This window comes from Dermacentor andersoni, chromosome 1 (assembly GCF_023375885.2).
Source record: "Dermacentor andersoni chromosome 1, qqDerAnde1_hic_scaffold, whole genome shotgun sequence".
Taxonomy (NCBI): Eukaryota; Metazoa; Arthropoda; class Arachnida; order Ixodida; family Ixodidae; genus Dermacentor; species Dermacentor andersoni.
Window position 1 is genome coordinate 280,249,094 of NC_092814.1, and position 15,557 is coordinate 280,264,650.

General features: G+C 43.0%; 1 protein-coding gene and 1 non-coding gene across 2 annotated transcripts in view; one reads left to right on the top strand and one right to left on the bottom strand.

The window, feature by feature from the left end:
• Megf8 (multiple EGF like domains 8) overlaps positions 1-15,539 on the bottom strand; it is a 221,282-nt gene extending 205,743 nt beyond the window's left edge. Inside the window, exons 1-2 of the mRNA XM_050196139.2 lie at positions 14,990-15,539; positions 3,732-4,058 (exon numbers count right to left, since the gene is read on the bottom strand). Of these exons, the coding sequence (XP_050052096.1) occupies positions 3,732-3,936 (205 nt within the window). The 5' untranslated portion in view covers positions 3,937-4,058; positions 14,990-15,539. The remainder of the gene's footprint in view (positions 1-3,731; positions 4,059-14,989) is intronic.
• On the top strand, positions 12,513-12,585 carry TRNAS-UGA (transfer RNA serine (anticodon UGA)). The gene has a single exon. It is a non-coding gene; the product is annotated as a tRNA-Ser (tRNA).
• Positions 15,540-15,557: the final 18 nt, after the last annotated feature.

Consider the following 15,557-nt stretch of genomic DNA (forward strand, 5'->3'; position numbering starts at 1 on the left):
CTTGTAAATGACTTCATCCACGACGTTCATCTTCGAGCTTTAATGCAACCAGTCTCGGCGAAACTGCGTCCTCAACCTCGGGTTCTCCGTGAGCAAGTCTGCGCTGCAAACGGTATTTCGCCGCTGGAAAACAAAGTTCAGTCAGTTGTTGAGGCACCGCAGCCAACTGACAAGAAGTCGCTGCATTCATTTCTTGGTGTCACGCGATACTACGCTAAACTGATTCCCCAGTATGCTGAATTGGTAGAGCCGCTTAGGAAACTGCTAAAGCAAGGACAACTGTTTGTCTGGGATCAGGATACCGAGTATAGCTTCCAGACTATTAAGGAGGTGATTGCATGCGAATCTGGCTCTTATGCCAAAAGTGTTAAGACATATGTGGACCGTCGTCGTGCATCAAAATGCCCTCAATTTCGTCCAGGAGATCTTGTCCGAGTACGTAACTCGAGCAAGTCCGGTCCTAAATACTCGGGTCCATTTAAGATTTACCATAGGGTAGGTCCCAATACTTTCACGCTTGAAAATGGCAAACGATGGAATGCATCCAAACTTGTGAAATGCCCTGCACTACAGGATTTTCTTGGAAAATTCACTGAAAAGAGTCACTCCAGTGACTACCTTTCCCTTGATGATTGTCTCCCACCTTTTCTTCCAGTTACTACTGGTATAGGGGATACATTACATTTCTTGTAGCGTAATCGTGCAGTACGCACATCATTACTATGGTGCTGACCGCCATACGAATTTGTCTTTCATGCCAAAAAGCTTTTTTTTTTAAACATTAAAAGTCCTTAGCATTCTTACGGGGGGGACTATGGAGTGTAAAGTGCTTTTACGCACAATGTCCAATCCACGACAGCCACAGAGACTGTCTCGAGTCAGGCTCAGGGCAAATGAGCCACCAATCAGTGCTGTCTCAGGGGGCACACAGATGTTTGTACTGTCTACTTTTGTACTTCGCGAATTTTTTTTCATGTGTGATCTGTGTGTGCAAAGCTGCATCTCATCGTCTTCCCAAGACGGGTACTGAAACTCTGCAGAACTGGAGTGCAATAGTTCATATTCAGTTTTCATGTGTGTTTTCTTAAATGGGGAAGCCAAAGATGTCATTTTCTATTGTGTAAAGATGTCATCACTAAACATGTGTGTTACAGTGCTAACATGTGTTCTTTGACTCATGACTTACTTTTGTTGCGAGGAGAGCGAGTAGAGCATTCTTCCTTTCAAGGGAGAGGTGATGTGGTATCCTGTGTTAGCTTCTGGTTTCGGTTTTGGGTCGTTTACGTCAGGGCGCCACTCAGCGCCAAACGCTGCAAGTTGCCTCCTGTTTCCCCTCGCAGAAATAAAAGAGCATTCTTTGTCTGGTCCCCGACTGAAGCAGTCCGGCTCTTTCTTGCGGCACTGCGCGCCCCGGCCGTTTAGGCTTCATGCCGTAAACCTTTCGTCCGGCTGCCCCGTCAAAGCTACAACAGGGCACGATTGCGAATACGCGGGGTGGTCTCCGTCACAGTTAGTGCAGTGGGTTGCGGAAGAACAGTTGTCTGAGGTGTGGTCTTTAGATGCACATTTTGCACAAGTAGCATGCCCTCGGCAGCTCTGAGACCCATGCCCAAAACGCTGACACTTGAAGCATTGGTGCGGATTGGGAATGTACGGTCGTACGCGAAGTTTACAATATCTGGTCTCTATTGAATCAGGCAGTTCACTTGTTCCAAACGTTATTATTACATGCTTTGTTGGAATTTCCTTATCATCGCGCCTTAACTTAATTTGTTGCACCTTTACCACGTTTTGGTCTTGCCATCCATCCAACAGCTCGCTTTCACTGAGTTCAAAGAGGTCGTCATCAGAAATGACACCACGCACAGTGTTCACTGATCTGTGGGGGCCTATACAGAGACAGGAATGTCACCAAACGCAACAAGTTTTGTCAGTTTGCAGAAGGTCGCCACTTCTCATCTTAGTTACTTTGTAACCAGAGCCAATTGCTTCTGTCAGACATTTTGCGACAACAAATGGGGATATAGTATGGACTGTCTTGGTTTCATGTTGACTATATATTACATGGTACTTGGGAAATATTTCTTTTGGTTTCATCAGAAAGTTGAACGTTTTATCAGTGTGCCCCCTCTTCAGGGAGCGATCAGGAAGTGGGGGGAAACCAGAAGCCATATGTAGCATTACTGCATTCGGCAGGAATGCCCACCACCCACCTCGGAGCCCAACCTTGGGACGTCAAAGGATTAGAAAAATTCTATTCTGCGCACACCAGCGGTACGTTCCCACTATAACCTAATATATATATACCCAAGACTGGATATATTACACAAGGTTAACTCTTGCCGCCCAGAAAATAGGAAGTTAAAAGAAATGAATAGAAGACAGGAAAGATGGAAAAGTGGGAGAAAAAGACGAAGATTGGAGAGGAGGACAGGAAAAGGCAACTGTCGATTTCCTCCAGGTGGGTCAGTCTGGAAGTGCGGTCTATGTGAAGCAAAGGCAGAAGAGGTGTGTTGCCTCTGCCGGGGGGGCTTTAAGGTCCAAACACCCAGCATCAGCTCAACCCCCAGGATCCCCCTTTCCCCAGACACGGTTAAGCCGCGCATGGCTACACGCGAGAGGGTCCAACCCTCGTGTGCTCGGGTACGTGGTGTCGCAACACACCAAACGCTTGCTTACGCAGACGCCCCTGCAGGGTAGATTGACAATTTTAGAACCAAACCAAAAGTGGAATACTTAAGAACTTACTTCAACATCACCTCGGCTTAAAGGACCCTTTTTGAAACAAGCTATTTTACTGCCTATAGATGTAGTGTTTAGGGGTGTGCGAATAGTGATTTTTGAGACTGAATTGAATATGAATCAAATATTGAGTACTTTTCAAATAATAGATAGCCTTTATCATAATTAATTTAACACAATGTTCACAACCCAGTATTCTGAAAGTTAGCATGTTTCTGTGATTAAGTAGTATGTTATGAAGGGTTGTTTATTAAAAGCATAAATGTCGCATTGTTGCCAAACAAGTAGTTTCTTCACATGCACAGGGCTCTTCAGAAAGTGCGAATGATTGTACAGCCTGTAAAGTATGGCTACCTAATTGACATAGCCTGTTCCGCTAAGCAAGTTCTCATGTTTTATGTCTATACTATGCCTGCGGGCGTGAATATTTACTGTGCTTCTGCTTAAGTTTTATGTATATCTGTGCGAAGTTGACATTCTGAAATATTCAAAAAGTATCCGAAAAATATTTGCATTTATGAATAGTGGCTAATCAATTCAAAGACCAAATCAAATAGGACACTATTCAGTTTGTTATTCGAAAGTTTTGAATATTCGTGCATCCCTAGTATTGTTGACCATTCAGCCATAGAGGGAGAACCAAAGCAGGAACATAGGAAACACAATTTAAGAAGTGTAGGTAACATTAAGAAATGCAATAATCATGGTGCAAGCTTGCAGGAAAGGGATGTGTGCAAACTTATGCCACGTTCTTCGACACCGCTACCCTAAAACAAAAATAAAGAAATAATATGTTAATGGTCTCCAGGAGACATGAACATGCAGAAGTGTTTAAGTGGCTTTATAGAAGTAGAAAAAGCACTATTTTTGTTTCTAGCTCGCTTCTGCCTTTTATAAAATTAAACACTGCATATCATCAAGGTTAAAAATTTTATTGTAAATAGGCAAAGCATGCAAACAGAAACAGCTATTGGTCGCCTGCCACCCACCTCTAATGAGCCACTCGCAGTGCGAGTCATTACGGTAGCTGTCGTTGCCATCAGTGATGATGCCCCAGGGAGCAGTAAGGATCTTGCGATGACGGTTGCAGGTGTCCGATGGCTTGGCAGCCACTGGGCCTGGCAAGCAACATGCCAGCAGCAGTGGCACCAGCAGCGACCCGGCCCCGCTGGGCAGCAGCAGCCATATGGCCATGGCCTAGCTCATTTTGGCCACCAGACGGCTGCGCCCGGCTCAGACCGACAGTAGCCACACGGGTGCTCCAACCGAGGCCATGCAGCTCCTTGTTCACTGCCCCCATCAAATAACTGCCACACCTGTGTCCATTTTAAAAAATTTAACCACTGCTAAAGATGACTCAGAATGCATATACAAATAAATAAATTCCACATTCCTACAACTGATGGTATCTCAAGAAATAAGAATAAAAGAGATCCATGAAGCACTATTCATAATATCCACGCAGCGACATGTACCTGGCATGTCACCTATCTGATGCTACGATCATGGTTAGTAATAACAGCAGGACCTAGCAAGACCGAGGCTTTCCCAGGCATTATCAAAGTGTCACAGCATTTTTTTGCAATTTATTTTCCATTTCCTTTCCTGATTGTACATAAGTGCATGTGCCTTGCTGTAGACAAATCAGTTTTCTTTCACTGTAGGGTTTGTGTGCTTTAGTGCATAAACAAAGTTCCACTTCAAAAAGGAAAAATGGGCATGCCGCTCCTTTTCAAAAGAGAACTGACACAAAACTTTTAGACCCATCTTTTTTTTCTTTGCTATATTATATAGTTGCCGACTCTGTACACATGACACGAGGCCCGAATTTCCAAAATGCACAGCAAGTCATTAATTATATCATCTTATAATGCAACGAATTCAAATCGCATGCCAAATGAAGCATGGCTTCTTGCATAGTGTGTTAGAAGGGTTCTCCTACAAGTCACGAAAATAAAGGAGTGGTGGTCACGTAAAATCGCTGATGCATGGGTCTGTGCAGTGGTCGAAACCACCATTCCTGTCTTATTAAAACCTCTAGATGATGGGATAATGGAGACAAAAGGTGAGAATGGCGCTATACAGTCTGTGAGAAACAACAGCAGAGGACCATACTTATCCTGCATCGAATGCAGAGAAGCACAGAGTGAAAGATGAAAAAAATTACCAATGCTGTGTTTGCCAAGGTTTTCGTGACACGGTAATTGTGTGGCTTGCGGCCACTGCATCAGCCTGACTGGCATGTGCACCCGCAGAATGCGATCGCACTTTAGCGTTACCTTCAGTTTTTATGATGTAAAGAGGAATCTTTGTAAACACACCTTACACCAAAGAATCTGCACTGCATTTAGCATTATATGAGGATCTTATCAACAATATGTTGTGTGTTCAATGAATTCTGGCATCATACTGTTGTTACAGGATTGCCAGCTATTTCATAAAGCAAAAATAATGAAGGATATATAAGATTCCCTGGTCAGGAACAGAAGCAGATGAAGATGAAGACAGATAACAAGACAGTCAAGGAAGCAAAGAAGAGGAAGATAGAACAGAGAGCAAATATGGTGATTAAGTTATCTTAATAAATGCTCAAAGGCTCCCAGCTTTCGGGAATTTCTACATTTTGGTGCAGTCGGCTACAGACTTCGACATGAGGGTGATGTTCTACATGACGCAGCAAGGAGGCCAGCCAGTCATCACAGGCTACAAGCCGGGTGGGGAGGACTTCGCTTGTGCACAAGACGAGATCCCCACCCTAGCTCTGCTCAACGTCATCGTCACCAGGACCAATACTACAATGGAAGATGTCATCGCTAAAGGTGCTGCAAAAATCAATGTGGGACTGAGCGAACAAGCCCTTTAGACAAGCCATGGTCTTTCTGCAAGCTGTAACACAACCGTAAGCATGCCTTCGTCTCCCATTAATCTCTCAGATGCATTTGCCAAGCTTGCCGCAATACAAATGGAACAAACTCAGCAGCAGAAAGCTTTTATATCTGCTCTTGCAAATTACAGAAGATTTGAATTACCAGTGGAACCTAAGCCATTCGACAATGTTTAGTCTAGCGTCACTACATAGCTCGACTACTATGAGTACGCTTGCGAACACAATAACTGGTACATCGATACTGATCACATGTTTCACCTGCGGAAGTACCTTGGAGGAAATGCTAATAAATGGTTCGACCTTCGCATCTCCGAGCACAAGAAGCAGTCGTGGAAGGCATGGAGGGACCCGCCGTGGTTGCTCAGTGGCTATGGTGTTGGGCTGCTGAGCATGAGTTCGCGGGATCGAATCCCGGTCACGGCGGCCGCATTTCGATGGGGGCGAAATGCGAAAACACCTGTGCACTTAGTTTTAGGTGCACGTTAAAGAACCCCAGGTGGTCGAAATTTCCGGAGTCCTCTACTACGGCATGCCTCATAATCAGAAAGTGGTTTTGGCACGTAAAACCCCATAATTTAAATAAAGGCATGGAGGGAGAGCTTTCTGTATGCATTTAGAGGAAATCCACTTCACTTGTTGGACAAGGCGATTGCTTATAACCAGAAAGATGAGGGTCTTTTGAATTAATTTTTTGAAAAGCGCTGTCTGTTGCAAATAGCAGAACCCATGCTTCCCGAATCATCAGTGGTGCCACTTGTCATGTTCGGAATGAGACATGAATGTCGACAATAGGTTCAAATCAGGTGACCTTCCATCACAGATGACCTTCTCTACTTATTAAGATATGTCATAATCTCAGACGCACCACTTTCTGTCGAAAATGCTCGACAACAAGGCAGAGGACAGACAAATCGGTTATGAGAAATGTGCCAAGTAACCCAATGTATATGCATCATTGCGAGACCTCAATTTCACAAAGGAAATTGACTGAATGCGAGGAACCCGTTATGAAGCCACATTGCAATGACAATGAAGCTATCAAAACCAGAGTATCTTTATTGTTATGACAAACATTCTTTTTGGCCCTATGCTTGTATATGGATAAAAAATGACAGCACTCACAGACACTCACAGACACTGGCGCATGAATCATCCTCATAAATGCAAAAATTGTATATGAGGCGAACATTACCACAGGAAAGTCAGTTCAAGTCTACAGTTATGATAGAGCCTCAGAGGAGTTGAAGCAATGGACAGACGCAAAGGTTTAGATTAGAGACCATGAGATCACAACAGAAATTTTGGTATTGTCTGGAGGCGAGTTTGATTTTCTCTTATCAAGACCAGACATGAACCATTTAAAGATTACTATACTGTGGAATGACGTGATCACTACAGATGTACAAAGCAGAAATTGTGCAACCATTGAGAAGACAAGAAGAACTGTGTCATGTTCTGAAGATGTTGCATCTAACTTTCCACAATTAATATGTGTGGGCCCATACCTACCACCTACGACGACTATAGAAGTTCCATTTTAGTTGTGAGGTGTGTCCGTTGTGAGGGAAAAGCCATATAGCCTAAGTTAAGAGAAGAAGTTCTGGCTTACACAATAGCTTCAAGGAATGTTCGATTCTGGTATTATTAGACCATCAACTTCACCATTTGCTTCATCAATAACCATCGTACCCAAGAAAGATGGATCACTTCGCTTATGCACAGGCTACCAATTAATTAACAAGCAAACGGAACTCTTCCCTTTTCCAATGCCACGCATAGACGAAATTACTGATGACACGGGTGGCTGCGAATGTTTCTCGAGAATAGGCCTGTGTAAAGTATACTGGCAGGTTCCATTAAAAAAGAAGATACAAAGAAGTTCACAGCATTTATTACACCTTTTGAAATATACGAGTACAACAGGCTACCATTCAGGTGGAAAAATTCTGGAGCCTGGTTCCAAAAAATCATGAATTTGGTTCTAAAAGCCTGTGTACGAAAGTTCGGCAGTGTCTATGTTGATGATATAATTGTGTACTCGAAAACAAGGGATGACCATGTGATCCCTTTATTGGAAGTCCTTGAAGCACTCAGTCAAGCAAGACTGAAAATTATTATCAAGGAAAGCGAGTTCTTTTGCCAGAAGGTTATTTTCCTCAGCAGGGTTTTCGATAGAGGAACGAAGAGCACCAAGGAGGAAACTGTGCAACTTATCTCGCAACTTGTCAAACCATATGCCTTGCACTCTCTTCAAGTATTCTTAGGACTTCCAGGACACTTCCGAGCGTTCCTTAAATATTACGCTACAACGACAACGTGCCTGACAACTTTAATGCAGAAACACGTTCCTTTCATATGGTCCGAAGAGAGTGAACATTGCTATGCTGAACTCGTTAGGACCATTTCATCAGACCCAATACTCATATTGCTGGACTTTAATTTGCCTTTCGAATTGTATACTGAGGTATCAGATTATGCAATTGGCGCTCTTCTTTATTAACAAGACATACGGAAGCCCAGTGAAAGGCAACAAGTGATTGACTACTACTCCTGCACGCTTTCAAAAGCACAGGTGAACTACGTGACTACAGAAAAAGAGGCACTCGCAGTAGTCATGGCTCTAAGAATTTCAAGAGCTACTTGGAAAGGCACACTTTTAAGCTCTACACTGACAATCAAGCCTTGACACACCCTCTTCAACTAACTCAGCCTAAAGAAAGGGTGGCCCGATGAATCAGCGAGATCCAGCAATTCACCTTCGAAGTGCTGCATCGCCCTGGGGTAAATCATCGGGATGCTGATGCGCTGTCAAGAATTCATTTATCCTAAGCAGCGAGCACCGAAAGCATAAACTTGGCAAAGCAATGAGAGGGAACACAAGACTTAGAAGTAAAGAATGGCCGGGTGTATGTACCTGAGACATATGTTCCAGCCATACTGCATATATATCATAATAGTCCCAAGTCGGGAGGGCACAACTGTTTTTGGAGGACCAACCGAAAACTGACACAACAGTTTATTTGGAAAATCATGAAAACTGATGTGGCTGTGTACATCAAGACTTGCCATGAATGCCAAATATACAAGGCAACATTAGATCTCGTGAAAACCTTGTGGTCTTACCAACCTACTCTGACACCCCATTCAAAGTAGTTCATGTTGACTTCGCTAAACTTAAAAAGAAAGGGGAAGGAGTAAGAAAGACCTAATGTGAGGCTTATAGCGCGTTAAAAAAGACAAGGACGAAAGTGAGACGTGACACACATAGGCTATCACTTTCGTCCTTGTCTTTTTAACGCGCTATAAGCCTCACGATGTCTTACCAACAAGCCCAAATCACTGCTTTACAGAAAGACCTAAGCATTTCTGGTGGCAATAAATGAATGCACCAGATTTGTGGCTGCTAAGCCCAGCAAGGAAGACACGAACTGCATCATTTCGCTTCTTGAAAGGGATATATTTAGGAATGTAAAAGTTGTTGTCGCCAACAATGGTCCCGCTTTTCATAGTGACAAGCTTCATGCTTGGGCCCAGCAACACGGCATTGAACTAGGTTTTTTTTCCCATCCTGTATCATCCAGAAGCCAATTCTCTTAAAGAGAGAGTCATACGTGACCTGAAGACATTTTTGGCTGTCTACCGTGACTACAAAGGCGGCTTGAAGTGTGTGTCAGAAGTGGCTGTTTCACATCATAACCATTCCTACACTGCTGCATTAGGCTGTAGCCCTCATTTCGTTGCTTTTGGAAGGTCTGTGTGGCTTGCAGCCGATAAGGAACTAAGGGTTATAGACAATGTTACACTTCGGGAAAAGCCGCTGTGTACAGAGCACCAACACAGATACCGCCGTGCTATGAAAAGGAACTTTGATGAACGGAATCGGTCCAAGATACTGGATATAACTCCGGGAAGCAGGATTTGGGTGAAAAAAGGCCTTGATTCAAGGACTCCATTCTCTGGCCTGTATCTTTTACTAAAACAGCCAGGCAACAAGGGTCCTGAAAACTTTATTACGAAGGACCGAGAGGGAAGAAAGAAGAAGCTTCCATCCAAAACGTTATTCCGTACCATCCACGGAGGAATGACAACAGAAAGCGGGGAGGATATGAGATTCTCTGGTCAGGAATGGAAGCAGATGAAGATGAAGACGGATAACAACGCGGTCAAGGAAGCAAAGAAGAGGAAGATAGAAGAGAGATCAAATATGGTGATTAAGTTATCTTAATAAATGTTCAAAGGCTCCCAGCTTTCGGGCACTTCTACAAGATACAAGATTTTTGTGTTGGTAGTCCTTTAAATTTGAATAAACAAGACACATTTACTTTATTCCAAGACATGCAGAAATTAAAAGCTGAAAACACAGTTGCAGGGTGCCCACGCCACTTTGGCTAAGCAACTGAGAACAGGGCTGTCAGATCTTTGCCAAGAAGTGAATCAATCATTTTGAGACCCCCAAAAAATTGTCACAAAGGCAGGTACGAACAGTGCCCAAGGGTCAGAGAATACTGCACTTTCACCTTATAATGAGAAAGATGGTCAGCTGATCCCTAAGTCGGGCAATGAGGGAACGAACGGTAGCAATAGCAACACTAACACTGATGAGCATTACACTTGTACAGTGCTCACGGAATGAAACGCGTCAATTTAGGGCTAAGTAATGCGCATACTTTCGTTTCAACCGGCTACAGTTCGTGTCACATCGACGTAATTCCGGCGCGTACACTTACATCAGAGTCCTCGTCACCTTTGGTGACCAAATTCTTAGCGACATGACATGGTGCTCTCGCGTACTTTGCACACATGTATGGTTCTACTAAATGTTCCGTGTCCCATTTCATTCCGTGAGCACTGTACATTGTGTGTGAGTGCTTGTTGTTTTAGTTTAAACAATTTTTGTCAAATTATAAGTGGTGTGTCGTACAAATAATTCTGACACTGTTTACACTAAAACAATGTCAGAATTATTTGTAAGGCACACCACTTATAATTTGGCGAATATCCTCCACCAAAAATACAAGATGTCAGAAAAATGTTTATGCCTATGCTCAGACCAGTTAGAACAGTGCAGCTAGGTGAACCTTGGGGCGGTATTTTTGAGCAATCGCTTTCGGATACTTTCACTTTCAAGAGAGTTCGCAGAGCTAGCACTGTAGGAATCAGCGTTTATGGGTGAAAACACTCCTGGCACTGTGTTAAGACAGCATGCTCAGCATTGAGCCAGGAATGCCATCTTCAGCAGGTGCCAATGCATCTGGCACTAGTCATGTGAAATCTCTAGGAAGTGAAAGTATCTCCAATTTATTGCTCAAGAATAATGCCCTTGGTCAAGAATGTGCTGAACTAATTCTACAAAACCATTTTGTTTGGTCCTGCTAATAATTACAAAGTTTGTTGTCATTATTCATAATCACATGAATTTATCAGCCAACTATGACAACCAATGCTTGACAATGATGTCATATACAACTATGATAAAATTTCAATTATTATATATTGACAGTAGACATATCTGGGGGCAAATATGCATGTGCTATAATGTTTTTTTTTACAGTGGTACACCATGCACAGTACAATTACTGTATCTACATTGCACTAAACCTTCTTAACATCATCATGCTTGGTGCTGGCAGTGCCAGCAGCCAAAAAAAAAATATTAGTACAATGCTTCTTCATTGCATCAGCTCCAACACATTTTTGCTCACATTACAATGAATTACTGGTAACAGTTCACTACATAGTTCTTGAGTACTTGGTGTATGCATAAGTGATATCACGACCTTCAGGATTGGTTCAGTGCACTATCATTGGAAGTACACAGGATGAAAATACAGTCACGAAAGAGACCATCTGCTTACAGACGTAGGTGCTTCCAAAGAGAGAGGCCAGTTTCAAGGCATTTTGTTAGCTGTGGTTCTGCAATTGTTTTATAAGGTTCCTATAAAACCGAAGGAAGGGCTGCTCCTGGTGTGGGCTATTTGGCTCTGACAGGTCAACGAGCTCCAGCTACATTGCGTAGTTGCAGTATTCCAGCATGACCAAAAGATGGTCACCAAATAGGTGATTGTCCTGTTTCTCACCTTCAAATGTCTTCAAACACTGTTGGAGCTCTGCCCATTTGGCGTTATGTTTTCCTCTCCATGGAATGAATGTTTATCTTCGAATTGTAAAGCATTATCTGATGCTAAGAATTATTGGAGAAGACTATACTTCTTTTGCAGATTTTAAATACAAGATGGATAGTATCTTTCATAATTCAAAAGGATGAGACGTGGCTACATGCGCATTTGAATACCTTCGGGTTAGCATCATGTCAAGAAATCAGTCTGTCAAGCCCTCATTATTTTCTTACAAGCTCCTTAATGTGTGCTGACGAAGAGAGACATGCCCTTTGTATCCTCCTATGCATAAAACGAACTACGTCAAGAGTACCAATGTTAACAGATTGAAAGAACCTCAATTGAAGCTTACAATGCGTTGCAGGGGGAGCAAACATTTGTGAACGTTAAAGAGACAGGCAAAGACACAAAAGCAAAAGTATCAATTCACAGGTGTACCACCCGTGATCATTCAGTCAAAGCATACTGGGAAAACATATGTTCAATTCAATTATGGACGTTGTGCCAATAATGCAGTCTTGCCGTTATTAACTTGACAAGTACATCCATCAGTCGCATACCCTTAACTATACGTAACAAAAGATCCCACACTCCCGCATCATTTCCTTCTTTAAATTTGCTTGATGCCACCAACGGTTCATGCCGTGTCGCATATTTCGTAGCAACAGTGCCATTTTATATATATATATATATATAGGGCGCTGGCTAACACTCCCAGAGTTCTACTAGTACACATAAACACCTAAGAAAGTGGATGGGGAAACAGCACCGCGGTAGCTCAATTGGTAGAGCATCGCACGTGAAATGTGAAGGTTGTGGGTTCGGTTCCCACCTGCGGCAAGTTGTTTTTTCATCCACTTTAATTTCCATTAATTTATCGTTTCTTTATTTCATCTATATATATATATATATATATATATATATATATATATATATATATATATGGGCATGTGCTAATTGCAGCACCATGCACACAATAGTGTGTGTCATTGTCTACGGGCTGCTAAATGTCTGCTCAAGGGCAGCACGCGGCCCACAGATCATATGCTCTGCAGCCCAGCTCAATTAAAGTGTTTGCAGTTACTGAAAAACTTGCCCAGGTTTTAGGGATAAAACAGCTATTAGATTTGCTGAGCTCTTTAAAGGGGCCCTGAACCACTCCTCGGGCTTAGTAAAATAACATAGTCTGCGGGTACCACACACTGCTGTCACCATCTCAGCCAAACCTTGCTGTTGTACACAGTACGTGGAGCTTGCAAGCGGATTGCGAAGTCACTTTTCTCTCAAACGCTCTGTCCTCACTCTCTTCAAGATGCACTATTTTGTCATCGGATGCACTATTTCGTCCTTCCCTTAGATGGTTGCTTTTAGCTGACATCAAGCTGTGGCCGGCTACATGGCATAGACACTGTGGCTGTCATGGGGTGCCGCCACAAGTCCACTGGCTAAGTACACTGCGGCTCGCTAAGGACAACAGCATTTGGCCTATGTTTAGCGCGTCGTAGGCACCAAAGGCGGAAGTCATGGTGTCTACGTTAACATCCAAAATTAAATTTGAATTGCGCACCACGGTGACATTAAGAAGGCAGAGTGTTGCGGGCACGCCCCACTGTGCCGTAGCCTTCGCAGTGGAAGGCATTGAAGAAGGAACGGGAGCACAGTGGAGGCCGTGTCTGATTGTCAATAACTTCACTTCTACTGAACGCATTTAACTACTTTTTTATCAAAATATTTCTGAAATAGCCTATTTTCACTTCAAATGCCTTTTTCCACTTTGATAAAAAGTGGTTCAGGGACCCTTTAAGTATTGACATGTACACATTTTTTTTTTTTTTTTTCTGCACTCTCATGGCTTTGTTGCACCCTTGCAACAGATTAAATGTCTCCATCGGCACATTCCTCATGTGAGGGAGGTGCATATTTACGAGAGCACAGCAAGCTGGGATATTACAACAGGATGAGCATGACTATGTAGTGAGCTGTGAGAGCTTTACACATGTGGCACCAGGCACACCCCTGCAATGCCCAGAATGTTAGCAATACGAATGTGTGCAGGAAAGCCTCAAATGCAAGGAAAGTGCCATTTTGATCAGAGGTACTTTAAGCTCCCTTTAAAACCAAGAAATGGCAGTTACCAAGAACAAGTAAAATAAAAACGGTGATGCAGATCTCAAAGGCAACTGCGCTGCAGGGTAAATTCATGTGCTGGAGAGTACTGTGAATTGCTAGTATTGATGACATTTATGTCTACTATGGCTACATGCACAGGTAAGCTGAAAATATATTAGGTTTTCTACTGTTTATGTTTCTTTATCAGACAGTTTCAAGAATGAAGTGTGGACACTGCGGCAGAAATTCATTTTAATTTTTTAACTGCCTGCTTAAAGAAAATTCTTTTGAATATCTGCTGAAATCGGTAGAGCATCAACAAAAAGATTACAGAAGCAAGACATAAAAGGCACAAAATGGCTGGCAGTGCTAACTTATAAGCTTAAAAAATCCTCTACATACAAAAAATGGCAAAGCATCATTGTGACGTCTAGTAAATTGGCAGCACGATCACGCATTGAACCTGCGTGAACTTGTACCACTGCTACACTGCTGTGGTACAAATTTACGAGGCAGGCATTGCAAATTGTTATGTTGCCTTACTTAGGACTCCAATATGTAGCAACAGAGCCACACTGCTTATTTCGCACATTACTACATTAGTACTATATGCGCAACAGAAGTTGCAATGTGCCTCACTGGGAGGGGTACTTTCAGATGTAAACTGCCGCAGTTATTTAAAGAATTGACAAAACGGGTGGCGTGGCGGTAGTTACATGGAAATATTTAGTAAAATGCTTGGCGTAGGCATTTTATGTACACCCGATCAGGAAATTTTCTTGTCAGAGTAAAGATGGTTCTAGCTCTACTTTTTTGTCAACTACACCTGCACGCGTCGACGTATTTACAAACGTTTATCTGCGCGTTTAAATATACGGAATTTTGTATATACCCAAGTAGAGCGCTTAAGTTTTCTTCTTGTTCCGCGTATGGAATTTTACTGCTTCTACCTGAGCTCTTGGACGGAAGCTTTAAAACTTTTCCTTCGTCGCTTTTCTTTCGCGCGGAAGTAAACCGCAGACGACAGCAGGAATGTGAACAGTGTATTTGTATTCAGGCAGAAATGCATTACCCGCCTGCTTTTTTTAGAGCAACTGTAAAAGCTACAAACTTATTTCAGGACACCCTTACGCACCAGATGACAACGACCCATATTGTGACGCCCTGCTGTGACGCTGCGCTGCTTCCAGCACTTCCAGTGCAAATCAGTAGGAACCACAATCACCGAAAAACAGTATAACTGGAACTTTCTGATCGTTGCGCACTGTGCAAGGGCACAGTGTTCCGACGCAGCACAGCTGGCAAAAAATGGGCATCCGCCGGAGTCTCCGGAGGTGCCCACTTTAGAGCGCGAGACAGACGCGATCACTTCGCGATCACCATTCACACGCGCATGCACGAGCTTGAACCCTCTGCTCGCTTTTCTTGTCACACGGCACGCAAATGGGTAGGCTAGGCAAAACTTGGAACAACAAAGCGAATGTCGGTACTGCCCGCACAGCTTCCTACAAAACACGAACACCCACAGAGCAAAAAGCGAAATATCAAGCAAAACAACGAACTGACAGCCATGATATTGGTGGTGATGGGAAATCCTGGTATTTGTTCTGAGGGCAATGAGCTTTGCCGTAAGTACACTATGTTGAAAAATGTACGTACAACTTACAAGCTAATTTATTTGTGCAAAGCAGGACGTTTAAAAT